The 24,387-nt window shown below is 60.0% G+C and overlaps 2 protein-coding genes across 15 annotated transcripts in view; one reads left to right on the top strand and one right to left on the bottom strand.

Moving 5' to 3' along the window:
- The window catches only part of NRXN2 (neurexin 2), a 99,437-nt gene extending 96,111 nt beyond the window's left edge, over positions 1-3,326 (top strand). For 5 of the 12 annotated variants that reach the window (XM_047879271.1, XM_047879272.1, XM_047879273.1 and 2 more), the window contains one exon: positions 1,760-3,326. In XM_047879271.1, the coding sequence (XP_047735227.1) occupies positions 1,760-2,646 (887 nt within the window). In that variant the 3' untranslated portion in view covers positions 2,647-3,326. The remainder of the gene's footprint in view (positions 1-1,759) is intronic. The other 7 variants (XM_047879277.1, XM_047879278.1, XM_047879283.1 and 4 more) reach the window with 4 other exon arrangements.
- A 4,566-nt stretch (positions 3,327-7,892) lies between these two features.
- Positions 7,893-16,614, bottom strand: SLC22A12 (solute carrier family 22 member 12). 3 transcript variants are annotated; one of them, XM_047879320.1, is made up of 10 exons: positions 16,213-16,614; positions 15,462-15,565; positions 14,982-15,034; positions 14,636-14,804; positions 10,673-10,796; positions 10,389-10,504; positions 9,477-9,691; positions 8,927-9,035; positions 8,489-8,692; positions 7,893-7,956 (listed from the first exon to the last, which is right to left on the bottom strand). In XM_047879320.1, the coding sequence occupies exons 1-10, from the start codon at positions 16,612-16,614 to the stop codon at positions 7,893-7,895; spliced, it is 1,560 nt and encodes a 519-aa protein (XP_047735276.1). The 3 variants fall into 3 exon arrangements, with proteins under 3 accessions (XP_047735276.1, XP_047735274.1, XP_047735277.1); XM_047879318.1 differs by having other exon boundaries at positions 14,880-15,034; XM_047879321.1 differs by lacking the exons at positions 14,636-14,804; positions 14,982-15,034.
- Between the last annotated feature and the right edge of the window lie 7,773 nt (positions 16,615-24,387).

Consider the following 24,387-nt stretch of genomic DNA (forward strand, 5'->3'; position numbering starts at 1 on the left):
CCCAGAGGTGTCCCTCTAAGAGGAGAGAGCCCTCCCAGACCTAGACCTAGAGCCTCCTAGACCTAGACTCCAGCTGGATCTACCCCACACCAGTGGGATGCAGTATTTGCCAGAGGGGCAGTGGGCTGATGAGGGTTGTCAAGTTGTTGACCCCGGGTCTGATGGGAATTGCAGTCTGTGCCCCCCCTCCCCCGGCTCCAAGGGCTAATGGGAGTTGTAGTTCTCACCCTTTGGGGCTGATGGGAATTGCAGTTTATGCCCAGGGTACCACAGTTAAGAGACCTAAGGGAGAAAGGGAGGAGACCTAATCACCGCCCCCCAACCTTCCCGACTAGTCCCCCCCCCGCACCCCTGCCCCGGGCCCTATATTAGCAAGTGCTTCCTTCCCAGATGGCTGTGTATGTATTTTCTTTTCTTTTTTTGCTTTCTTCTTCTTTCCGTTGTTTTATTATTGTTTTAAGAATAATAAGAGGGCCAGAGGCAGTCAAGCCCTGGTCAGGTCCTGGCGGCCCATGGGGGTTCTGGGGAGGGGGAGGGGGGAAGCCAGTGGGGGTCAGAGGTGGAGGGTGAAGAAAGCACGTTGGGGAATTAGGGTTAGCGCAGGAGTCGTGTGTTCCTGTCCACCTCCCTCCCTCCCTCCCTCCGTCTCTCCTTCCTCCCTCCCCCCCCACCCCCTCCTCCTTCCCACCTCCCTGCCTCCACAGGGCTTCTCACACCCTCTCCCAGAGTCCTATGGGACAAGACCCTCCCCCACCCTGTCTCCTCCTTGCCCACTCTTTCTCATGGACTTTGTCACCTCCCACCTCAGTTCTCTCCTCTTCCCATGGCCAGCCTGCAATTAACCTTCAAAGCTGCTTCCCATGACCATCCCCCCCGCCTCAAGTCCTCTTACCATGTATTCCTCCATGGCTGCCAGTACCTCCCTTTCCCCCAAGCCCTCCTTCCCGCTGCTCCTTCCTTCCTCCTATGCTGTCACCAAGTGGTGGTAACAGTTTCCCCAAGCGAGCCTGCACCGTGCGGATCTTAGCTTTGTGTTTAACGAGGGGGAGAGGGCACAAGTGAGGGAGGCGAGAGAGCGTACAGGAGGAAGCAAGATGTCCAGAGGGAGAGAAGAGCGAGGGAGGGAGATGCCAAACAGATAGACAGAAAACGTTGTACGGAAAAGTTGTTTTTTCTTATTTTTTCCGGGAGAACCCGCTTACACAGCTCTGTTTGTAATTTTTTTCTTCATGCTAAAATCACACGGCCTATTTGTTGATGTAAGTTGCCTGAATTCCGTGGTATGCTATCTTCTTTTTTAAAAAAACAAAAGAAAAAAAAAAAAACAAAAGCAAAAAAAGAGAAAAATCTAGAAAAAAAAAAAAAAAAACCCTAAAAGATATTGTTGTTAGGTTTGTTTAAATGCTGCTCTTGTATCTGTTTTTAAGCCTTAAACCAGTAGAGTTTTTTTTTTTTTTTTCCGTTTCTTTTCGATTTCCTTTCCTTTCTGTTCCTTTTGGTTTCTTAAGACAAACAAAAGACCAAAACCCAGTGAGCCGCAGAGCCCGTGCGTGGGGTGCCCAGGGCATCCGAGCCGCTGCCCGCTTAAAGCGCAGCGCGCCGGCAGGCTGGCGGGCGGGCCCAGCCCGCTCTAGTCTCCGCCAAAGCCAATTGGAACCGATTTGGGTGTGTGAGGCTGTTGTTTCTCTCTCTGTGCCAGCCGCCTGCGCCCTGGGCCCTCGCTGACACCCTCTCTTCTCTCTTCTCTCTCTTGTTCTAGGAGGAGAGTTAATATTGCCCATTATCACGGAGGACTCCTTAGACCCCCCTCCCGTGGCCACCCGATCCCCCTTCGTGCCCCCACCCCCCACCTTCTATCCCTTCCTCACGGGCGTGGGCGCCACCCAAGACACCTTGCCCCCACCCGCGGCCCGCCGCCCGCCCGCCGGGGGCCCGTGCCAGGCCGAGCAGGACGACAGCGACTGCGAAGAGCCCATCGAGGCCTCGGGCTTTGCGTCCGGGGAGGTCTTTGACTCCAGCCTCCCCCCCACGGACGACGAGGACTTTTACACCACCTTTCCCCTGGTCACGGACCGCACCACCCTCCTCTCACCCCGCAAACCCGCTCCCCGGCCCCACCTCAGGACAGATGGGGCCACGGGCGCCCCCGGGGTGCTGCTGGCCCCCTCCGCCCCGGCCCCCAACCTGCCCGCGGGCAAAATGAACCACCGAGACCCGCTGCAGCCCTTGCTGGAGAACCCGCCCCTGGGGCCTGGGGCCCCCACGTCCTTCGAGCCGCGGAGGCCCCCGCCCCTGCGCCCGGGCGTGACCTCCGCCCCCGGCTTCCCCCATCTGCCCACAGCCAACCCCACGGGGCCCGGGGAGCGGGGCCCGCCCGGCGCGGTGGAGGTGATCCGGGAGTCCAGCAGCACCACGGGCATGGTGGTGGGCATCGTGGCGGCCGCGGCGCTCTGCATCCTCATCCTCCTCTACGCCATGTACAAGTACCGCAACCGCGACGAGGGCTCCTACCAGGTGGACCAGAGCCGGAACTACATCAGTAACTCGGCCCAGAGCAATGGGGCCGTGGTCAAAGAGAAGGCCCCGGCCGCTCCCAAGACGCCCAGCAAGGCCAAGAAGAACAAAGACAAGGAGTACTACGTGTGAGCCCCGGCACCGCGCCCCACTGCCAGCTGCCCCTCCCGGGACGGCCCCGGGAGGCGGGTGCGGCCCTCTCCCCGCCGGGGGCTCTGGGGACCCGCTCCCTGGCTGCCTCAGACTTCTCTCACGAAGAGGAAACGCAAAAAAAAAAAAAAAAAAAAAAAAAAAAAAAAAAAGGAAAAAAAAAAGAAAGAAAAGAAAAAGAGGGAAGAAAGAAAGAAAAAAAGAAAGAAGGAAAAAAGAAAAACAGAAAAGGAAACCCCGTGCTCGTCCCCTTCCTCCTGCCGTCGGGTGCGGCGGCACCGTCAGTCCCGGGGGCTGTCTGTCCCTCTCAGCCCTGCGCCTGCCGGGCAGGGCACGTGCTCACAGCCCTGGGTTGATTTATTTTTTTAAGGGGGGGGGGTAGTTTTATTTTGGTGGGGTTGGGCGGGAAGGAAGGCTGGGGGTTTTGTAAAGTGTCCACTCCCCGTCCTGTTTAATTTCCCGCAATTTTTCTTCTGCCCTCTGTCCCTCCTGCCTTCCTTCTCCTCCCAAGCCCTCCGGCCCCCGTCCCAGGCTTGCCGTGTCTCTCGGTCCCCACCCTCCCTCTCTCCACTTCTTTTCTCGTGTGTCTGGTTTCTCCCTTCCTTTCCTACCCTTGGGTTTCCTGAGTCGGTGGGAGAAGGGCGGGCGGGGGGGCCGAGCGGCCCAGCGTGGGGGGGGTGGGCGGGGCGGGGCGGGGCAGTGGGAGTTGCCCCGAGCGCCCCGACTCCGCCCACCAGGAGGAGGCGCTTGCCTGGTACCGCCCAGGGAAGGGGCTCGGGCCGCCGAAGGCCTGTTCTGTCGTGTGCCGCCGGGCGACGTGCATTGATGGGGAAGCTGCTGGAGGAGCAGGGGTGGGGGGCGGGTGGGAGGGGAAAGGCAAATGCAGATATATATTAAAGACAAATAATCTAGATACCGCGAGCAGCGGCCTGTGGCACCCGTTGGGCGCGGGCACCAGGGAAGAGAGAGAGCGAGGCATCGCCCGCTGACTGCTGGGGTCACTTCTCTGCCCACGGGCTCCCTGCTCCCCCAGTTTTTTTTCTCTCTTTGTTAACAAATGTGTCTGAGTCTTGGAAAACACCCCAACCCCGGAAATGTGTGGGAAAAGAAAACAAAAACTTTCCAAATCCAACGGTCCTGTGCAGTTTTTTTCCGGGTGGGTACCGTCGGGACATTGGTCCTGGCTCTGGCCTGGGGTCTGGGCCCGAATTGCGGCCCATGGGAGCTGGTAAGTAGCCTCCAAAGATTTGGGCCGAGCATGGCTTTGGGCTCCTGGGGGGCGGCTTGTCTTTGTCTCACCCCCATGTCCCTCCTGGCCCCAGGATGGGGCCAGGTAAGCAGCTGGTCTGTGGTCTTGGCTGAGCCCACCCACCTGAGCTCTGGAGGTGATCAGATCACCAGAGGCAAGAGCATCGTGTTGCCCCCTAGTGGCCACATCGGGCCCACGCCTCTGGGGGCTGCTGGGGTCTTGCTACAGCCCTTGGGGAAGGTGGTGGTGGTCCTGGGTGGCCAGGGCTCCAGTGGCTGAGTGCACATTTGCCCCCAGTTCCGCCCAACTCCAGGGTCTCTGCTTTTTCTGCATCTCTAGGGATTTGGAACCTAATCTCTGCCGCCCCGCCTACCCACCCCCTCCCGGGACCCCCGTCTACACTGCCCCAGTCTACGCTGCTCGCCGGCTGACTGTGGGCAGCTCCTGCAGCTGTAGATAGAAATAGAGCTTCATCCTAGGGCGTTTGCTCCTTCATGGAGACACTGAACAAGCCCACGGTCCCAAACACGCGGAGAGACGGGTCTGGATTTGAAACTCTTAGGTGAGGGTTAGGTGCCAGCATCCTCAGGAGAGAGGAGGGTGGATGGTCTTCCTCTCCCAGGTGGCAGTTTGGGATCGCCATGCCGCTGGGCACGTGAGCCCTGACTCAGCCGTGCTTCTGTCACTCAGGTCTCCTCCACTTTCTGCTTGGTGGATCTTGCTCCCCTCTCTTGGTTCTGCTTTCTTGTGCCCTTGGCTCGCCATCGCCCTGGGCCACTTGAAGCTGCTCCCCAAGCTCCCATCCACAGGTGGCTCTGTTGCTGGCCAGCCCATTCTTGCGGCATTTTCCAGTTCGCAAGTCTGGTCCATGGACATCTGCCAGGTCTTTGAGCTTGGTGTCCACAGGAGCCTCACCTCCTCGTCCTTCCTTCCATCCTGGGATGAAGCTTTTTTGTTTCAGGATCCTCCTTACCCTGGGGTGTGCCCCCAGGGGCCTTTGAGAGCCCTGCCCCAGAGTCCTATCACTGGTGGGAGAGCGGGTTCTCCAGTAGCTGCCCTCCTGAACCAGCCACCTGGGGGGAGGCATGGGCCCTGCTTCTGCCCAGCTGCTCACAGCCCAGGAGCCTGAGGTCAGCTGTAACCCCCTGTGGAAGCCTGCGGGGAGGCCCTGACTTAGGGTGGTCTGGCCAGGACATCCTGTCCCTGTGCTGGCCGTGGCCTTGCGCCCACGTCTTCCGCTGCTGTTCTGTTTGTCCGAGGGATGGAAATTTATCTCAGGTTCCCCCGCCCCATCGTCACTGGCCAAAGAAAACCAAGAGAGGCAGGCAGGAGTTCCTTGGTGTCAAGAAGGGAACGTTCTTCTTCCAGAAATTTCTAGAAATTCTATTTGTCTATTCCAGAAATTCTAAATTTCTATTCCAGAATTTCTAGAAATTCATTCTTATTCTAGAAATTTCTAGAATGGCCCTGAACAGTCTGTCAGAGTAGGGGGCCAGAAAGAGGGACAGTGGAGGAGTTGGAAGGATGGGTCCCAGTCCTGCTCATTGCCATGGGGGTGTAGGACTGGGTGTTTTCTTCTCTTTGTAAGGAGACTAAGAGCTCCTTGTCACTCAAGGGGTTGGTTGTGAGTCAATCTACCATTGACTCAGTTTACCTGTCTGTAAGATATGGTCACTTCAGTCTCAGCTCCTTCGTCTGGGCATCTGATGTTGAACCTATCACCTGGGCCTGAGCTGAGGTCCTTTGGAGTCTGGCTGGCCTGGCATTGACCCTCAGGAGTGTCCAAACAGCACCTGGGGGTGACTGAAATTCCAGGGACCTCGCTCATTGACAGTTGGTTCTATCAGGAATGTACCAGGAGATTCCACCTGGGGAGGAGCAAGGACCGAGCTGGGGAAGAAGCTCGAAGTGGAGTCTAGCTGATCCCTTTGACCTTGAAGACCTGCCCTACCACCCAAACGCCCGGTGGAGGGAACACAAGGTCAGCCAGTCCTGGCACTCTTCTGGAAGGACATCCCTTTCCTGGAGGCGGATATGGAGCCGAAGGAGCCTGCGTTGCCCTCCCCACACACCCTTCTGGGAGAGCTGCAGGCCTGGCTGGAGACAGGAGGATGGCCAAAGTGGGTCCGAAGCCACTTTCCTGTCCCCACTGCTAGAGGCCTCTACTTCCATGGGGCGAATGAGACTGTGAGACTGTTGACCACTTCCTTCCCACGCCCGGTTTCCTGGGCTCTTCCCTTGCAAGTGTCCCTGCAGCCTCGGGGGGCAGGTGCTCTCTGTGGTGAGCAGTAAATTGGGGGTTCCCAAGTGAAGACCGCTTGAGTGGAGCACCCATCTAGAAGGCAGGCCTGGGACTGCTGTGAAGGGAGACCCCTCTCCCTTTGCAGGGCACCCACTCTGCCACGGGGATGACGCTCACCCCCAGCTGCCCCAGAGTGGCCGGGTCCTGGACCCTCCCAGCTTCCAGATCCTGTTGAGTGAGGGGAGACATATTGGAAGCAGGTCGGCCCTGGGTCCTAGAAGACCGTGACCGCCTGGAAGGGCCAGGAGCAAGGCTGCTCTGAACGTGGGCAGAGGGACAGCTCTGACCACTTGGTGAACTGGAGGATACCCTAGCGGGGAGGAGGAGCCATCTCTCACCAGTCCTGGGTTCTCTCTTCTGGAAGCTTCTGGACACCAGCGGGTCCCAAGAATGCTGAGCAATGGTAAGGAAGTAGCTGGGGCTCAGCTGGGCAGCAGGCAGACAGGACGGAAAGTTCAGGGCAGGCTGGGACAACCTTGCCTTTGGGCATCTTAACAAACATGATCCCCACCCCTGTCCCCTTTGTCTTTGTGTGGGGGGGGGGGATTCTTCACTGAGGGGTGGCCACAGGCAGAAAGCTAAAAGACACGATCCCCCCCCTAAAGAGGCCCGAGGCTATGCTGACAAGACCAGGCCAGGGAGTGCTTCTGTCTCCCAAAGGTCTCGAGCCCTGAGGGCAGGCTGGGGGGGGGGGGGGGGGGTTGTAGCCAAGGTTGGGCTCTGGAGACCTGGGCCTGACTCTTGATTCGGTCCCTCGTAGCTGCCCATCATGGGCAATCGGTTTCTCCAAGCCTTACTTTCCCATCTGTAAAATGGGGCATCTTCCTCGAAGGGCTCGGGAAGAGATGAGATGATGCCATGAGATGCCTAGGACGGTGCCTAGGCCACAACACAGGCAGGAAAGGGCAGATAGGCTGGCCTGGGAAAAGGCCAGCCCCCAGAGGAGCTCCCCAGAACTCTCCTCTGCCCCACCCCCACCTGTGGCTCTTCACTGGAGTCAGGCAGGGGCAGTCATTTGATCCTTTATTCACTCTTTTGTCGCCTCCCCCCCAACGCCCCTCCTGCCAGGCTTTGTGTGGGGGCCGGGTCAGATCAGGGGGCAAGGGGGCCACTCCAATCCTCTGGGAACTCATAGCTGGCAGGGTGGGAGACAGGTGCGTGGCTGTGGGTAAGGGTTTCACTATGGCCTCGGGCTGCACCCCTGGAAGGAGGTGGTTGCCCTGAGTCTGGGAAGCTGAAGAGGAGTTTGGTAGGTAGAGAAGGGGAGAGGCAGGATTGGTCCCGTGGCTGGAGTGTGCAGAGGGGTGACCGGGGGCCAGAGCTGCCCTTTGGGTACAACTGAGGAGCTGAGACTTGTGCGGAGATCTCGGGGTAGTGCGATGAGTTTGGGACGTTTTGACCTTGGATGATGGTGGCCTCCAAGCTCGGTGGGGGGTAGGGCTGCGGGGAGGAGGGGGGGAACAGTGGACAGCTGGGGGCCGTGAGCAGAGAGGAGGGGAGCACGGTGTAGACAGGGTCCTGCTGGTCCTTGATCCTTTTCGAAGTCACAAGGGAGGGTCCGGTGGGGTGCCCGGGGCCACCCCTGGACCCTCTGGAGATGGTGGCCTTTGTCGTCCTGCCTTCTCCGAAGGAGAGAGGGTGCTTCTCCCAATGTCCCATCGCAGAATGCCCGGGAGCTTAAAAGTGTGTGGATTTCAGGACAGTGCGCCCCGGGGGGCTGTGGGTCGCTTTCATCACTGCCCTGTTCAGACATGAAAGACAAGAGGGGTGTGGCTTGTGCGTGCAGAGTGACCTCTGACCCCTGAACTGGGTCCCTCCTGAGGTCTCAGGAGGTACCACTGCCCTGCTCTTGGGGGCCCAGGAATGGGCACGTGCTGGGAAGCGGGGGGCGGGGGGGCAGTGACAGCCTGCCAGCCATCTAGGGGCTTTCGTGGTAGAATTTGGGGCCGGTGAGCACCCGTCCTCTCCCAGCAACGCCCATCACACCCTCGGCCCGTCCTTCTTAACAAACGACTACACTCTCCCTTCCCCTCGACGCCTCTGAAGGTGGCCCCGAGGGTGGCCCAGCCTCCGGCCCAGAGCAGGAGACGAAGTCCACACTGTCAGCCAGGAGCCCCGGCCCTTGGTCTCCGCTCTCCCAAAGATGTGCTGTTTGACTCTGGGCCAATCCCGTCCCTTTCTGTGCCTCTGCTTCTCTCTCTGCCCAGTGACAGGGTGGGGGCGGGGGGCAGGGGGGAGACGGAGAGGGGGGGCCCCGGGCCGAGCTCACTCACTGGTTCTGCACATCTTGAACCGTGTCGGGCAGCGGCAGGCTCTGTGTCTCGGGCAGCAACAATGCAGCCAAGCCGCTCAGCACCGGCACCGCCCCGTAGACCAGCAGCGGCAGTGAGCGGCCGTGCGCACCCAGCAGCCGCACCAGAGGCCCCAGGATAGCTCCCGCGCGGGCTGCCATCTGGCCCAGGCCCACCGCTGTCATCCTGCAGTCCCAGAAACACCCGTGAGGGCCTCCCAGCCCGGCCCAGCCCCACTCTGTCCAGGGAGGCACAGTGGTTCAGGCGGGCGGGTGGGGGGGGAGCGGAATGCACCTGCTCAGCCCTGAGACCACATGGGAGGGGGATGGCGGCGGGAACATCCGGGGCTGGGGAAGGCCACCCCCACCCTGCCCTCGCAGCCCAGGGTGACCCCTTCTTCGGGCCTGGGCGTAGCCTCACCTGAGCACGGTGGGGAAGAGCTCACCAGTGTAGATGCTGATGCAGGTGAAGGCGGCCCCCAGGCCCCCGAGCCCCAGCACGGCCAGGGATGAACGCAGGGCCCCCAACTCTGTGGACAGGGAAGGGGGTAGCGAGGTTGGTGGCGGGGCTCCGAGGTCAGATGGGGGCCGGACTTCTCCCCGACCTCCCAAATGTCTATGACTCCCCTCCCTCTGGGTGTCCCCCACAACGCACACACGCACCACATCCTAGGTGACACCGTGGTTCCGTTCGCTGCCCCCCAAACTGCTGCCCAACCCAATAACCCTGAGCCAGACCCTGGGAGTCCTCCTTGGCCCCCTGCTCCCTCTCCTCCCCCTGCAGGACGCCACCCCCTCCACTCCACCCCTGTTCCTGCTGCCTGGGGCGGGCCGTCACCATCGGTCCCAGATGCCCCAGCAGCCTCCTTCCCCACTGGGCCCCTGCTCTAGACCAGCACCCTCTGAGGAGGGGGCAGGGGCCCCTGTCCCTGGCTCAGCACCCCGAGGTAGGGAAGCCTCTGGCCGCTCACCGTGGGGCACCAGCATATTGGCCAAGACGCAGAGCCCCGCCAGCACCAGGGACGCCACCTGAGTGGACCTGCGGCCCAGGCGGTTCAGCAGCAGCAGGGTGCCGATCTTGGCCGGGATGTCCACGACCCCAATGAGGACCTGGAGCAGGAAGATGTCGCTGCCGAGGGCCTGCAGGTCTAGGGCCAGGCCGTAGAAGGTGAAGCCGAAGGCGAACCTGCAGGGCGGGGCGGGGCGGGTGGGGTCAGGCTGGGGCAGGGGCTGCTCCTTTGCTGGTCGGTCCTCAGACCCGCCTCCAGCCTCCCCCTGCAGGCTCTGCATAGTGGAGGGCTGGTCTCTGTGCACCACCTGGCCCCAGGCCTCCTCCCTTCCCCGGTGCCACCCCTCGGTAGGTTTGGCCAATGGGAGCCGCTGGTGAGGGGCTGGAGGCGCAGGGGGTGGGGTGGGGTGGGGGAGAGGCCAGGGTTTGCCTTCCTCCCTCCCTCTGGGCATCCTGTGTCCAGTCCTGTGTCCTTGCTGGGTGAGACTGGCTCTCGGGGCTCTGATAATACTGGGGTGGGTGTGCCTTCTTGCCTCGCTTATTCTCGAATGGCCTCCTCGGCCTGCTGGGCAGCTTAGCTCTCCCAGCGCCTTTGCTGTGAATCTTCCTCCTTAGGGGTCTCTGCCATCCCCTCTCCCCAGCCTGACCCCACCTGGCCTTGGCTGCTTCCTTTGGGAGCCTGACTACTAGCAGGGGAGTGGGGGTGGGGTGGGGAATGGAATGCTTCAGGCCTGGTCCTGGAGGCGGGAGCAAGAGGAGAGTCCGTAGAGGTCCCCTGCCTGGATGCCAGTCAGGGCCTGACCCCAGGTTCCCGGCTGCCCAAGGCAGGCCCGAGGCAGAGGCTGGGGCCCCGGGTGGGTGAAGGGGCCTCTACCAGCACAGAGTGGAGACACAGGTCCGGAGGCCCAGTCCGGGTGTGCAAAGCAGGGCAGCCGGGCTGGCAGGAGCCTGGCTCGCACTCAGCTCCTCCCGCATGGCTGACAGCAAGGCCTGCAGGGAGGGGGTGGGGCGGGGCGGGAGGGGAGTCACTGTCAGCATTGGGAGCACCGGACAGGTCCTCCTCCTTGAGACCCTCACCCTCCCAGGGGCCTGTGCAGGGGCAGGGAGAGGGTCTGAGGGCTGAGCCCTGGGGGAGCGCCCCGCCCCGCCCCGCCTCACCTCTGCAGTCAGTGTGTCCTCCGCTGCCCTCTTCCCATTGATGGCAGCCACCTTCTGTAGCTCCCGCAGGCCCTGCTCCAGCTTGCCCTTGATGAGGAGCCATCGGGCAGACTCCGCCAGCCACCTGCAGGGGGTCAAGGGCGGAGGATGGGTGGGTGCGGCCTGTGGCCCCAGGCTGCGTGAGCCTTACCGCCCTTCTGTCTCCCTCTGCCCAGGGGGGTGGCCTCACTGGTGCCCATAGGCCCCAGGCTCAGGGACGCCACACCACCTGACGCCCTCCTTCCCCCACAGGCCACCTTTTCTGCCTTTTTCCTTCTCTTCCTCGGACTGGGGTTGGGAGTCCATATCCTCCCCTTCCAGCCTCCCTCCCGACCCTGTGGCCCTTCCCTGGCACCCCCCCCACCCCCCCCCAGGAACCAGGCCTGGGTGAGCCTGTCTGCAGTGAGGACTGTAGTCTTGCAAGCCCTCCACAAGCCGCAAGCCCACTGGGGTCCCCCACCTCTCCCCAGGGAGGCCAGGCACCTGCCCGATGTCACATCCGTGGCCTTCCTGTTCACCCCCGAGGCTGCGCCTTCCTGCCTGAGCTGGCTCCTCCCCAGCTTCCCACCCAACCGGGGGCTCAGGCCTGGGGCAGGGTCTTTGGTCCTGGCGTCGCCAGCCCCCTCCACCTGCACCCAGGCAGCCACCAAGTCCTGTCACCACCAGCAGCACCGCTTGCGCCTGACCCGCCCCCCTGCCCTTGTCTCGCCTGTGGCCCGGTCGCCCACGTCAGGACAACACTTGCTGTCTCCTGGATGCCAGCTGGCCCCACGCATCCCGGCTCCACACCCCGATGCCAGGGCCCAGCTCCTAACCCTAACCTTGCCCCCACACCCCTCGACATCGGCCCAGATCCCTTGCGCTGGCCCAGCCCACCGAGGCCCCAGTCACGCCCACCATTCCACCCTGGCTCCTGTCTCCAGGCCTCTGCTCAGGCAGGCCCCCCAGCCAGGCATGCTTTCCCCAGGCGTGGGGTCACCTGCTCCGCATGCACGGGGCCCGAAGGTTCTCCCGGGTTAGAACAGGGGAGCGAAGGGGGGCTCAAGGCATACTTTCGAGGTAGAGTTGACAAGATCCAGTGACCTGCTGGGCTTAGGGTGGGGCGGGGAGGTCAGTGAGGGACAGGGAGGTGATGTGGTGTCTCTAACTCTGGGACCCGGCGGGTGGGGGCTGCTATCCCCCCCACCCTTGCTGGGGAAGCCTTGGGAAAGAGCAGGTGCGAGAAGATGTTCACGTTTGTGAATCCGAGACATCAGTCGTGGCGATGTCACAAGGCGGGTTGGAAACGGGAGGCTGGAGTCTGGGGAGGGGCAGGTCTGGAGAGGGAATTCAGGGTTTGCAGCATGTGGCACAGGGGACACAGGTTAGGTCGCCTGGGAGAGGGCACCCCTCCTCCGATTCAGGGCCAAGAACAGTGGGGGCTGGGGCACCTGGGTGGCTCCGTCGGTTAAGCGTCTGACTTCGGCTCAGGTCATGATCTCGCGGTCTGTGGATTCGAGCCCCGCGTCAGGCTCTGTGCTGACAGCTCAGAGCCTGGAGCCTGTTTCAGATTCTATGTCTCCCTCTTCCTCTGACCCTCCCCTGTTCATGCTCTCTCTCTCTGTCTCAAAAATAAATTAATGTTAAAAAAAAAAAAAAAAAGAACAGTGGGGGCAGAGCCAGGGTGCCAGGGCCGTCGTGGGTGAAGCTGGTGGTCGGGCGGGTTCGAGGAGAAGGGAAGGGGGGTGGGGCCGGCACAGGCAGACAACCTGTCACGGAGAGAAATGGGTTTCAAAGAGAAGCAGAGAAGCTGGTGGGAGTTCGTGGGCCATGGGCTCCCGCCCTCAGATGGTCCCCCTCTTATTCGTCAAGCCATCACGTGTGGGGTGTCTTGCCAGCTCCCCGTGGGGCAGTGTGCCTGTTTCACTGTCAGCCCCGCATCAGCCAGTGCCCTGCCCCTGGTGGGCACCCAGTAGCTGTTTGCTGAAGTCATGACGTGGTGGGTGAGGCACGATTGTGGGCACGTGCACGGCACCTGGGTGGGCACGTCTGTCAGGAAAAGTGAGGCTCTCCCCCGTGAGCCAGCGTCAGCCTCAGAGAGCCAGGAAGGAGGCCCCGGAATCTGCACCGTTGACCCTTGCCCTCTACCCTCCAGCCTCCGCTCCATTGGTCCCGGGGGTCAAACGGCCATCCTGGAAAGCCACCCGTCAGCTGGAATGGCTTCCTCTGAGAGCCAGTGCAGGAAGCATGAATGTCTCCTGCTCTGCAGAGTGACTGCAAATTAGCTGCTCAGGGCTCCATTTTAAGAGCGTGTCTGCTCCAATCAGTGGGGCTTGGAGAGATCTGTAAAGTCAGCCCTCCTCCCAGTGCCAGTGCCCCGTCCTCCCCTGGGCTTCTGCCGGACTTCTTTCTGCAGGGGCCACGATGGCCAACCAAAACCCAGAGTTGCTGGGTCTGTGTGTGAATGAGCCGGGCTCAGCCCTGTCCCAAAGGACATCCATTCATCCACTTACCCCTCCAGCCACCTGTTCAGCTCAGCTCAGCTCAGCTCATTTCTTGCCCACCACCTATTATCTATTGTCTGTTATTACCTGTTATCTATTATCTATCTACCTAGATAGATTATCCAGCCATCCATCCATTTATCCATCCATTATATCTATCATATCTATAATCTATCTATCTATCATCTATCTATATCATCCATCCATCCATCCATCCATCCATCGATCTATCTATCCATCCGTCCATCCATCCATTATATCTATCATATCTATCATCTATCTATCTATCTATCTGTCTATTTATCATCTATCTATATCATCCATCCATCCATCCATCTATCCATCCATCCATTCTCCATCCATCGATCCATCCATCCATCCATTATATCTATCATATCTATCTATCTATCTATATCATCTATCCATCCATCCATCCATCCACCCACCCATCCATCCATTCATCCATCCATCCATCCATCCATCCATTATATCTATCATATCTATCATCTATCTATCTATCTATCAATCGATCGATCTATCTATCATCTATCTATATCATCCATCCATCCATCCATCCATCCATTATATCTATCATATCTATTATCTATCTATCTATCTATCTATGTATCATCTATCTATATCATCCATCCATCCATCCATCTATCTATCCATCCATCCATTCATCCATCCATCGATCATTCCATCCATCCATTATATCTATCATATCTATCTATCTATCTATCTATCTATCTATCATCTATCTATATCATCTATCCATCCATCCATCCATCCATCCACCCACCCATCCATCCATCCATCTATCCAGATATCCATCCAACAAATATTTCCCATACACCTACTATGTCCCGGGAGTTTGGCAAGAGCCATGCCTGATTTATTTCAGGGCAGCACAGACACTTCCTAACTTCTCTAATATGTCAGCCCTGTGTGGGGGGCTGGGGGTCCCCTCTGACCACTGGGTCTTGGTCCCTGCTCTTTAGTAAAATGTCAGCACATAAGGCTGACTGGGGCTGTGTCCTAGGAGCTGTGTGTATGTGTGTGTGTGTGTGTGTGTTGTATTTGTGTCTCACCCCTCAGCCTGGCCTAGTGCCTCGGCTCAGAAAATGTGCCCAGAGGCACACATGCCAAGGCAAGCAAGGAGTCAAGAGGGAAAAGGCCTAGAGATGATGGGAAGGAAGAGGGGAGGGGGGAGGATGAGTGCAGGGGGAGGAGGCACCGGGAGGAACAAGGAAGGGAGAAGCGTCTCCGGCGCCGGAGCCCCAGGCCGGGGTGGGTGAGCACCGTGGGCCTGTGGCCGCCAGCTGTGCCGGGCCCGTGGCTCCCCTCCGGCTGGGCTCCCTTGGCCTCCTGCGCCCCTGGTCCCTGCCCCCAGGGGGGAGGGTAGGCAGGGCCTTCTCTGAGGAGGGGGGACGGCACCCACCAGGAATACACAAAGCAGAGGAAGAAGGGGGCGGAGACAACCAGCTGCAGCAGGGCCCAGTCACGCACACCATAGGCCACTGTGGCCATCAGGACCTGGCCGAAGCTGAAGCCCAGGGAGTTCAAAGTCATCACCAAGGCTCGGGCACGCGTGGACGTCCACTCCATCACTGCAAGGAGACCGCAAGGGTCAGCCTGGGAGCCCACACGAGCCTCCCTCGCCTGGCCCGGGTCAGGTGACCTACGGAGAGTGCAAGTGTTCATCATGACGCCCGCCACGGCCAAGGCCACCAGGAAGCGAAACAGGCAGTACACCGGGAAGGTGGGGGCGAAGGCGGCCGCCGTGCCCGACACGGCCATCTGAAGGTAGTTCCAGGTCAGCACCAGCCTGCGCCCAAACCTGCGGGCACACAAACGGGCAGGCGGTGGCCGGGTCCACGGGGCGCCACGGCACCGGCCACGGGGGTCTGAGCAGAGGTCACGGTGACTCTTGGGTCCAGATCCGAGTTATCCACAACCCCCCCCCCCCCCCCCCCCCGCCCACGAAAGGCTTGTAGGCCCAGGTGGCGGTCCCGGGCAGAGAACGAGCTCCCCGTCAGCAGGAGCACTCAACAACAGCTTTTAGCGGTTTTAGGCAGATTTTAGCGGTAAGTGTTTTGTAGGAGTGACGACCCTCTACAACCCCAGAAACAAAGGCCTAGAGCGCGTACAGGGCTTCCTCAGTGGCAGAGCCGGAAAGCATCAGGGGAGAGACACACGGAGATGGGAGCACAGAGGCGTGAGGGAAAAGGGGCTTCTAGAACTGGGGCGGGGGGGGGGGTACTCACCTGTCGGAGACTTGGCCAAACACGGCAGCTCCCACCAGGATCCCCGACAGGTAGATGGACTGGGCCATGGGCTTCAGGGCGTGGGAGTCGCACACAAGATCCCACTGGCGGGAGAGGAGTGGGGAGCTGAGCCCAGACAAGCAGGGGTGGAGGCGTAGGATGGGAAGGCCTGAGGGAACCAGGTGTGGGTGGATGGCCCGGTGACCTCTAGGGTGGTGGGGCAGGGCTAAGCCTCCCCACATCACCCTCTGGTCCAGGGTCAAGTTCTCTCTGGCCTCATCTCTCCCCTGCCTCACCCGGTTTGCAACGCCAGCCGGAGTTGGCATCACCTCCCGATTCCCCCGGGGCCGCTCCCTTCTAGAGAGAGGCCCCTTCCCCTGGCCGGGGTGGGGGGCCCCTCCCACTCGCCTGCGTTTGCCTGATGCCTCCCCCCCGGGGTCTGAGAACTGGGGTCACGGTGGCGGGAGCTGCCTGTGTCACAGCTAATCAGCGGCAGCGGGGCTGGCCTGGCGGTCACGGGCAGCACCCACTCTTCCACGAGCCAGGGGCCAGTGTCTGTCTGTAGGCTGGGTCCTGCCGCCCACTCCCCTGTAGGGCAGGTGCGGGAGGAGGGCACCGGTGGCGGGTGAGGAGGCTTGCAGAGGGCAGGTCCCTCCCAGGACTGGGCCGTGCTGAGTCCAGTCAAGTGTGAGCTCTGCCCTCGGCCTCTAAGGTGCCAGGACTTGGGGAGGGTGTCAGGGGAGGCGCTTACCTTGGCCACAATGGTGGAGGTGAAGGTGCTGCGGTCGTAGACCCAGCCGTCCACGCATGGCTCCGTGGCGGCCTCGCTCCAGTTGGTGGCCGTGCCGTTGGGGTCCAGGAGCTGCCACTGGGGTTGGCGGAAGCGGCGACACCGGTGGGGCTCGTGGTTGGGGCCCGGGGGGATGGAGACGGTCAGGAGGTCCTTGGGGCCCAGGGCCCCGGGGACACCGGCCTGGGCGGTGCTGTTGTCCAGGAGGGGCACCCAGCAGCGGTGGCTGGGCACGGCGGCCGAGAAGTTCTCCATCATGCTCTGAGTGGTGAGCCACATGATAGGGACCACCAGAGCCACCATCTGGAGAACCTGGAACCTGCCCAGGCCGCCCACTTGGTCCAGGAGCTCAGAAAACGCCATGGAGCCCGCCGAGGGGGCCCAGGGGAGGTGCCCACTTCACAGAAGCTGGCCCAGGGCAAAGGGGCCAAGGCCGGCGACCTGCTTCCCCCACAGCAGCACCTGCTTCATCAGCTGAGAAGCCTGGAGCATGGCAGTGGCCTCCGGCCTCGCTCCCCCTGGGCCAGGACTCTCCGGGCGCCTGCCCAGCAAATGTCACTCAGGGTGCCTCCGACTCGGACCAGGGGTTGCTAGGTGTGACCCCTGAGCCACCAGCATCCTTCCGGAGACGTAGCTGGCCCTGGACCTCCAGGAGGAGCTGAGTAAAGGAAGTGGGGAAAGTGGAGACCGAAGTCACCCAGACTGGAATAAAACACTGACCAGGTGACCCTTACAGAATAGGCGTTAAGGCTTGGTCGAAGTTTAACCCAACTGTGACGTAGGCTGCTGCCTGCCCTCCACACCCCTGCCTGCCTCAAAGGGCAGGGACCTTACTGATCCTGGGACTGGCAGGAGCTGGAGCGACATCCTGTGGGCTGCTGGGACCTGTGTGTGTGTGTGCGTGTGTGTGTGTGTGTCCCAAGTTATGGGCAGCCATCTGAACCCACACCTCCCATCCTGTGTGGCCCAGCACCCCCCATCATCTGCTGCCATCGATGCCCCCAAACTTCTTCTGCTGTCACCCTCTCCGAGCCCTTGCAAGTTCTCCCCAGTGTCACCAGACACGTGTGCATGTGTGGGAACAATGACAGTGACCTAACCGTTTCTTCTGTGCTTTGGGGCACGAGGCCACCCATTTTAGGGGTAACTCCCGCCCCATTGCCTTTTGTCTCGCCCACTCTCCCCATGCCCATCCACTGGCCTCTGTGCCCCCCACCCCGAGCACGCCCTGTGCCAGCTCCGCGGGCTCCTAGCCTTGCTCCCGTCCTGGCTGGTGCTCCCAGCCTGGAATGCCACATCCTGAACGTACCACAAGGGCCTTCTCCTCCAGGGAGCTCTGCTTGCTTATTCTTGCCTCCCTCCTGGGCCCTACGTTAGTAGTGGAGCCCCATCTTCGCTCTGGCCTGCACCCTTTCATTATTGTCCAACTGGTCTCATGTCCAGCCAGTTGCCGGAGGGCAGGAACCCTTCTTTGGAGCATGTTTGGGACCAGCACGGGTTTGGACAGCTAAAGCAGCCTCCGTAAAGACTTGCTCCCGCTGGTTTTAAAGGCAGCTTCTCAGGGGCGCCTGGGTGGCTCAGCCGGTGAAGCGTCCCGACTTCGGCTCAGGTCATGATCTCACAGTTGGTGAGTTCGAGCCCCGCGTCGGGCTCTGTGCGGACAGCTCGGAGCCTGGAGCCTGCTTTGGATTCTGTGTCTCCTCTCTCTGCCCCTCTCCTGTTCACGCTCTGTCTCTCTCTGTCTCAAAAATAAATAAACGTTAAAAAAAAAAAAAAAAAAAAAAAGATTTCCTCTCTCTCTCCCTCTACCCCTCTCCCTCACTCACATTCTCTCTCTTAAAAAAAAAAAAAAGAAAGAAAAGGAAAAAGAAAATTTAAATAAATGACCCTAGGGGCGCCTGGGTGGCGCAGTCGGTTAAGCGTTCGACTTCGGCCAGGTCACGATCTCGCGGTCCGTGAGTTCGAGCCCCGCGTCGGCTCTGGGCTGATGGCTCAGAGCCTGGAGCCTGTTTCCGATTCTGTGTCTCCCTCTCTCTCTGCCCCTCCCCCGTTCATGCTCTGTCTCTCTCTGTCCCAAAAATAAATAAATGTTAAAAAAAAAAAAACCAAAAAAAAAAGAAATTAAAAGTTAACCACCCCCCCCCAATCTGCCACTCTCCCTCCCATCCTCAGAAAAGCCCCCTCTTTGGCCTGTCTTTGGCCCCCACCTCTTTTCCTGCTACTCTTAAGGTACAAGACCCCAAAAGCATTATTGCCATTGCCTCTAATTCCTCCTTCTTTTTTGGATTGATTCCCATCAAGTTTTCGTCCCTGTCACGCCCTGGTCCCCAGTGACCTTGCCGCGGCTGCGTTCGGTGACATTTTCAGGGCTCCTCTTACTTGAGCCATCTCAGCCGCTGGCCCTTCTCCCTCTGGGCCGCCACTCTCCCCACACGCTTCTGTCTCCTTTGCTGGCCCCTTCTCTTCTCCCCACACTCTGTGTCCTTGTTCCTCTTCTTAAAAATTTTTTTAACATTTGTTTTTGAGAGACAGAGCGTGAGCAGGGGAGGGGCAGAGAGAGAGGGAGACGCAGAATCCGAAGCAGGCTCCAGGCTCTGAGCTGTCAGCACAGAGCCCGACGCGGGGCTTGAACTCACGGACCGCGAGTCGAATGCTTCACCGACTGAGCCATGCAGGGGCCCCTTCAAGGGCTTCTTTAATCCCACCACCCAAGCGTGGGGGCCCGTTGGAACACCTTTCTAGGCCCCAGGTGGTGCCACTTCCTGCCCGGGCACCATGGCTACAGACTGCAGGGGGCCCTGGGAAGACTTCCAGAAGCCTCCATAGGCTAAGAATTCTTCCCAGAGTCAGCTCTTCCCGGATCTCTGCAGAGCCCTGTTGAAAAGGAACGTAAAATTTCACACTGTCCCTTCCTTTCTAAATCCAGACTCTCGTGAATTCCCGTCGGTTGTGGAGCCTTCCCCTCCCAGGGACAGCCATGGCCTTCTTGTTGGACAAGAGACTTGTCCAGTCTCCTGTGCTGAGAACTTGGCCTGACTTCCCGTCTACAAGGGAGGGGCATGCGGGTTATCGGTTCTTGCACAGGCAGACAGCTCAACCATCGGGTCGGGAGCCCCAAAACATGGTGGGACAGAAGTGTGGGTTGCACCCCCTTTGCAGCTAGGGTCCCCCGCATCTGGTGCCAGCTCTCGGGGCACGTGTCTCAGACCTCTCTCTTTTGGCCATCTTTGGGAGTGGCCCTGGATCTTGGGAGGCCGGTACCCTTTGCGTACTGTCTGTGGAGCACCTCTCCCATCCCTGGAGCAGGTCGATGGCGCCGGGAACGTGTACCGTTTGTCGCCACTGCAACTTAACAAGGTATTTGAAAGGACTAAAAAGGAGCTCTGTGGCCAGAGATCGGTCAGACTGGAGGCTGGTGTTCCGAGCCTGGGAGGAACTTTCGACAAGGCCTTCTCCCCACAGCTTAAATGGAACTATGTACCCAGAGAGAAAGAAAAGCATTTCCAAAGACAAACAGCGCTAAATTTAGAGCATAGGAATCCTTTGATTTCCATCTCAGCCCAAGATCCCGATAAAAAAGGGAAGCAGACTGAAGACAATGTCGCTGGGTGGGTGGGTCGGCCCCTTGATGTCATTAGGGCTGAGAGGCACTTCGCGTCCAGCGTCCAGGACCGGGGAGCTCACCTGGGGAGCGACCTTTCACAGCAAAAAGATGAGGTTTCAAATGGAGCCCTCGGTCTCCCATTTTTGGGGGCCCAAGAGGAGCATCCAGCAAAAATGGGTGGTTTCGATCACGGCGGTGGGCGAAGAGAGGGTCACAGAGCGGAGGGCGAGGCAACTGGGCAGAAGACAGAGGGGAGGTGGTGTCGCGGGAAGGCTTGTCGTGCCCCGAGCCAGCCTTGGTGAGTTTCAGGCGTTAGGAGCCTGCGGACCGTCCGCAAACGGGCACCGGCCAAAGCTGTTCGCCAACGTGGGTTTTTTTCTCGGACCCGGGGATGCGGTGTGGACATCTTTCTGGCCGGATCGTTTGGCAGGTTTTTTTTTTTTTTTTGCGATTCCTCCCAACCCCCGATGTCCTGTGGTGACAGCAGCTGCCTCTGGTCCCAGGCCAGGCAGGAGAAAGGGCAGGCAGGACTGCTAACCGTCAGTGACTCAGCAAATTCCCCAGGCGGCTAAATTCCCCAGGCCGAATCCAGGCGGGCGGCTGGAGGAGGAGGCGGCAGCCAGAACCCACTGGGTTTGCTCATGCCTCCGGGGTCCCCAGAGTTTCCTTTTCATGTGGCCTCTGAGCCTCCACTCTCAAACTTCTTCCCTTCCCTCGCCTCCACGGGCTGGATTCTTTAAGACAGGATGGCTATCCCGGGACAACACTCTGGGTCGGTCCCTTTGAGGATGTCTGCTAGCCTCCAGCTTGTCGCCTTTGCCCAAAGCCTTCGCTGATACCCTGGTGCTTCAGAGCCAAGGCCAAGCCACCTGGAGCCCTCCTCCCCCCACCCCCACCCCCACCCCCATCATCAGAGCCCTCGCTTAGCTGCCTCTTTCACGTGGCCTGGGCCCGGTCCCCACTGAACACGCCTCGTTCCAGAAATGCCCCGCACCCTCTCTTCCCTTGTTTGCTGTTTCTTCTGTCCAAGAGCCACTGCCACCAACCCCACCAGCCCGAGCCCACCCCTCCCTCCAAGCTTCTCCCCTCCTGCCCCTGCACAGCTCCGTGATAGCCCTGCCCCTGCTGTGGTCTCGAGCTTTTCTGTTTGTCAGATAACGGGTTACATGCCTCCTAAGGGCCGGGTCTGAGTCATCGTGTCCAGGAAAGTGCCTAGAACGGGACAGGCACGCAGATCAGAGCCAGGGCAGGGCAGGGCAGGGGCCACGCGGTCTCCGTGGACTTGGCTTGATGAGCTTCTAGTTCGCCACCTGGGGAAAGAGCATCATGGACCCCCCCCCCCCCGCCCCCAACCTCACAGGGTCGTTTCCAGGACAAGAAGTCGTGTTCTCAGAGGGTCCTCACCTTCTCCAGAGACCCCCCCCCCAGCGCACACGGCGGTGTTTAGAGTTCTAGCTTCTCCAGAACGTCTGAGGATCCGGTCTCCCGCTTGTGTTAACTTGTTCCAAAATGCTATCCTGGGCAGTTCTGAAAGGCTGGAGCTTTCCTCGCTGGACAAACACAGCGGCCCCTCTCCTCCTCGTCGCCAGCCAGATGTGCCCCAAAGGTGGCCACGGGCTCAACTCAGAACTCCCCCCAGCACAGCTGAGAGACGCCTCGGCGTTCCATGACGATGTCGCTTGTGGGGATGACACCCGATGGTCGCTGAGTCTTTACTATGTGTCGCACACGGTCCTACGTTCTCTCCCTGCGTTAACTCGTTTAATCCTCCGCACAACCCTTCCAATTCGGTATTCCAGTCTTACATCCATTTTTACAGATGTGGAAACTGAGGCTCAGAGAGGTGAGTCTAGGCCACCCAGGTACTCTGTGGCAGAATCGGGACTCCAACCCAGGTCCGTCCAGCCCCAGCAGCTATGCTTTCGACTCTATTTATTTATTTTGAGGCGCGAGGGAGGGGAAGAGAGAGAGCGCGGGCAGAGAGCATCCCAAGCAGGCTCCACGCTATCAGCCAAAAGCCCGGCTCGGGGCTCGAACTCTCACACCGTGAGATCGTGACCTGGGCTGAAACCAAGAGCCAGTGGCTCAAGTGGCTGAGCCACCCCGGCGCCCCCGCTATGTTTCCAACTCCTGAGGTTGGCCGAAGGCTGGAGGGTAGCAGAGGAGGATGCTGGGAAGCCACTGAAAACTCCATGGCAAGCGTCCCAGCCTCGGCGCCCCTGCCCCTCTCACGGGGGCCCCGCTCCCCTCCGATGAGCGGCCTTTCCCCCCTGTCCTCTTCTCCCTGAGCGCCAGGGTCCCCATCTCCTAGCTCAGCACCTCCCTAGGGGAATCCCTCCTCAGTCCCTGTCAACCACCCTCCCCCCCCACTGCCCCCCTCACCGGGGACCAGGAAAAAGATCCCTTTTCTCTTCTATGCTGCCAGCTCAGCCTCCCATCCCACTGGACCAGATTTTAGCTTTACTTTAATCTTGCCAAAAAGCTCAGTAAGCGGTTTCCTCGGACAGAAACGGGGCCTTCCCCAAGCCGACTTCCAGAGCCACCCCCAGAACAGTCCGCGTCTCCCCCCCCCCCCGCCCCCCCACGGCTTGCCGCACCACGAGGGACCTGCCTCGTACCCAGGTGGCCCTCGTCCACAGAAGCCCTGCTTCCTGTCCCTTGCCTCCGAGGCCCAGGAGCCCCCCTGGCCCATTGAACAAATGCGCTCTAAATAGGTCAAGGAGAGCGCTGGGCAGCCTTCCCTTCACGTGCCTGGCGGAGCGGGCAAGTCTGGCCTTCCTTCGCCAAAGGGACTTCGCTCTCCTTGCTGCGTCAAAAAGATATTTCGTGTTAAAATTCAACAGAGAGATGTTAACCAGCCGTCAGAATAAGGCTCGTCAGAGCGCGGGCTGCTCGGACGGGCTGAACTTTGCCTCGCTCTGTGGAGGGTCTCACCCACCGCTGGCAACCACCGGCTGGCACATTTTAACAAGGCCGGGGGCAAACACCGCCCCCCCCCCTCCTGCCCCCACCGGTGCCCGGGGCCCTGCCTCGGGGGGCCCCCAGAGCTCAGGATTCCAGCATCTTTCCTGAAGAAGGCAGAAGCGGCCTTAGCTGCATTTTAGGAACACCGAATCCTCTAGCAGGGCCCCGACCCTGTTTGGTTTTGCGAGTTGCAGCCTAATGTTAGGAGGAATCATTTTAGGCGGATGCCAGGACCAGCTGGGGGGAGGGCGCGGGAAGGTGCCCCGCGGATTTTGGCAAAATCCCTCTCGTTTGGCCGGAAAGCACAGCGGCGGGATTTGGCCGGCAGCGGGCGAGCACACTGGGCGGTCGGGAGTTTTCTTTTCTGCCTCTGGGGACGGGAAGCGCACAGCCTGCCATCGGAGTAGCCAGCGCCAGCCGTGTTTTCAGCAAGCCCACGAACTCCCCCCAAACGAGAGGCAGTTAGGCACACAGCCTCTGGAACAGGCCGCCTGGATTTCGAATTCCTGTTCTGCCCGGGCTGTGTGGCCTTGGGAAAGGAGTTGAACCTCTCTGTGCCTCAGTCTCCTCCTCTATAAAATGGGGGCGAGAGTGGTTCTGACCTCGCAAAGCTCAGGACAAAGCGAGTTGGCGCGGATCACCTGTAACAGTCCCCAGCAGGCGTTAGTAATATCCTTTTTTTTTTTGTTTTCCTGGCAGTGAGGACTCGGGAGACACCTGGGCTCCCCTGGAAGCTGACCTGAGAAGGGTTCATGGGCAGCCGGGGTTGGCCCCGAGTCAGATCAAGCGGGGATAGATGCTGGCTGAAGGACAGGCCCCGACACACCGTGGAGTGACGCTGCTGTAAATCTGGGTCAAAATGTGATTCATCTTTTCACATACGGCTGATATCTGCTTGGCCGCTTTAACGAGGAGCTCTTACTTTTCGAGAAGGAACACCTGTGTGGATGTGAGGGGCGGCTGGACCTTCGGGCTCACTCCGGGTCCAAGCTGTTTGAACAAAAGGCAGGAGGGGGCGGGGGTGCGGAAGGACGGTCGGGCCTGCGGGCTCCTGGTTACTCCGCGTCCCCTTTGGCGTCTCTGCCACGGGGCTTGCGACTCTTCCTCTGTGGCTCTGCTCGAGGGCTCTGTAGCCTAGAAACCTCAGGTCAGTCTCCAGCCTTTATCTGCACACGCTCGCACACACGTATGCACCGTCGGCCTCAGCTGGTGAGGGTTGAGGAGACGGAGGCCGTGTTTGGCCCGTAGCGATGAGACCACCCTGGCCTGGGTGGGGCTGGCCAAACCTCTTGCTCAACCTCCAAGCACGGAGACGACTCCCCAGCTGGTATCGTCTGAGTCTGCGCCTAATCAAGAAATGCCACTGATCGCCGTACGCCCTTGAGAATTCTCTGGGCCAGGCAGAAACCTCGGAGCCGGCCTTTGGACGAGAATCAGGTGGCCGGCCTCCGAAATAGAGCTTATCCTCCTTTCCAGTCGAAGCCCTTCTCTGGAGTATTGGCCTTTCGAGCCACGAGCAACGGCAGCCAAACTTGGGTTTTGGTAACGGGAGGAGGGGGCGCCCTGGC

This window comes from Prionailurus viverrinus, chromosome D1 (assembly GCF_022837055.1).
Source record: "Prionailurus viverrinus isolate Anna chromosome D1, UM_Priviv_1.0, whole genome shotgun sequence".
NCBI lineage: Eukaryota > Metazoa > Chordata > Mammalia > Carnivora > Felidae > Prionailurus > Prionailurus viverrinus.

Coding starts and splice junctions, on each gene's coding strand:
- SLC22A12 (XM_047879318.1), bottom strand. CDS start 16,614: ATGGCGTTTTCTGAGCTCCTGGACCAAGTGGGCGGCCTGGGCAGGTTC. Junction 10,505..10,672: donor AGGACACACTGACTGCAGAG/GTGAGGCGGGGC, acceptor CCCTCCCTGCAG/GCCTTGCTGTCAGCCATGCG. Junction 7,957..8,488: donor GTTCAAGATGTGCAGAACCA/GTGAGTGAGCTC, acceptor ATGTCTGAACAG/GGCAGTGATGAAAGCGACCC.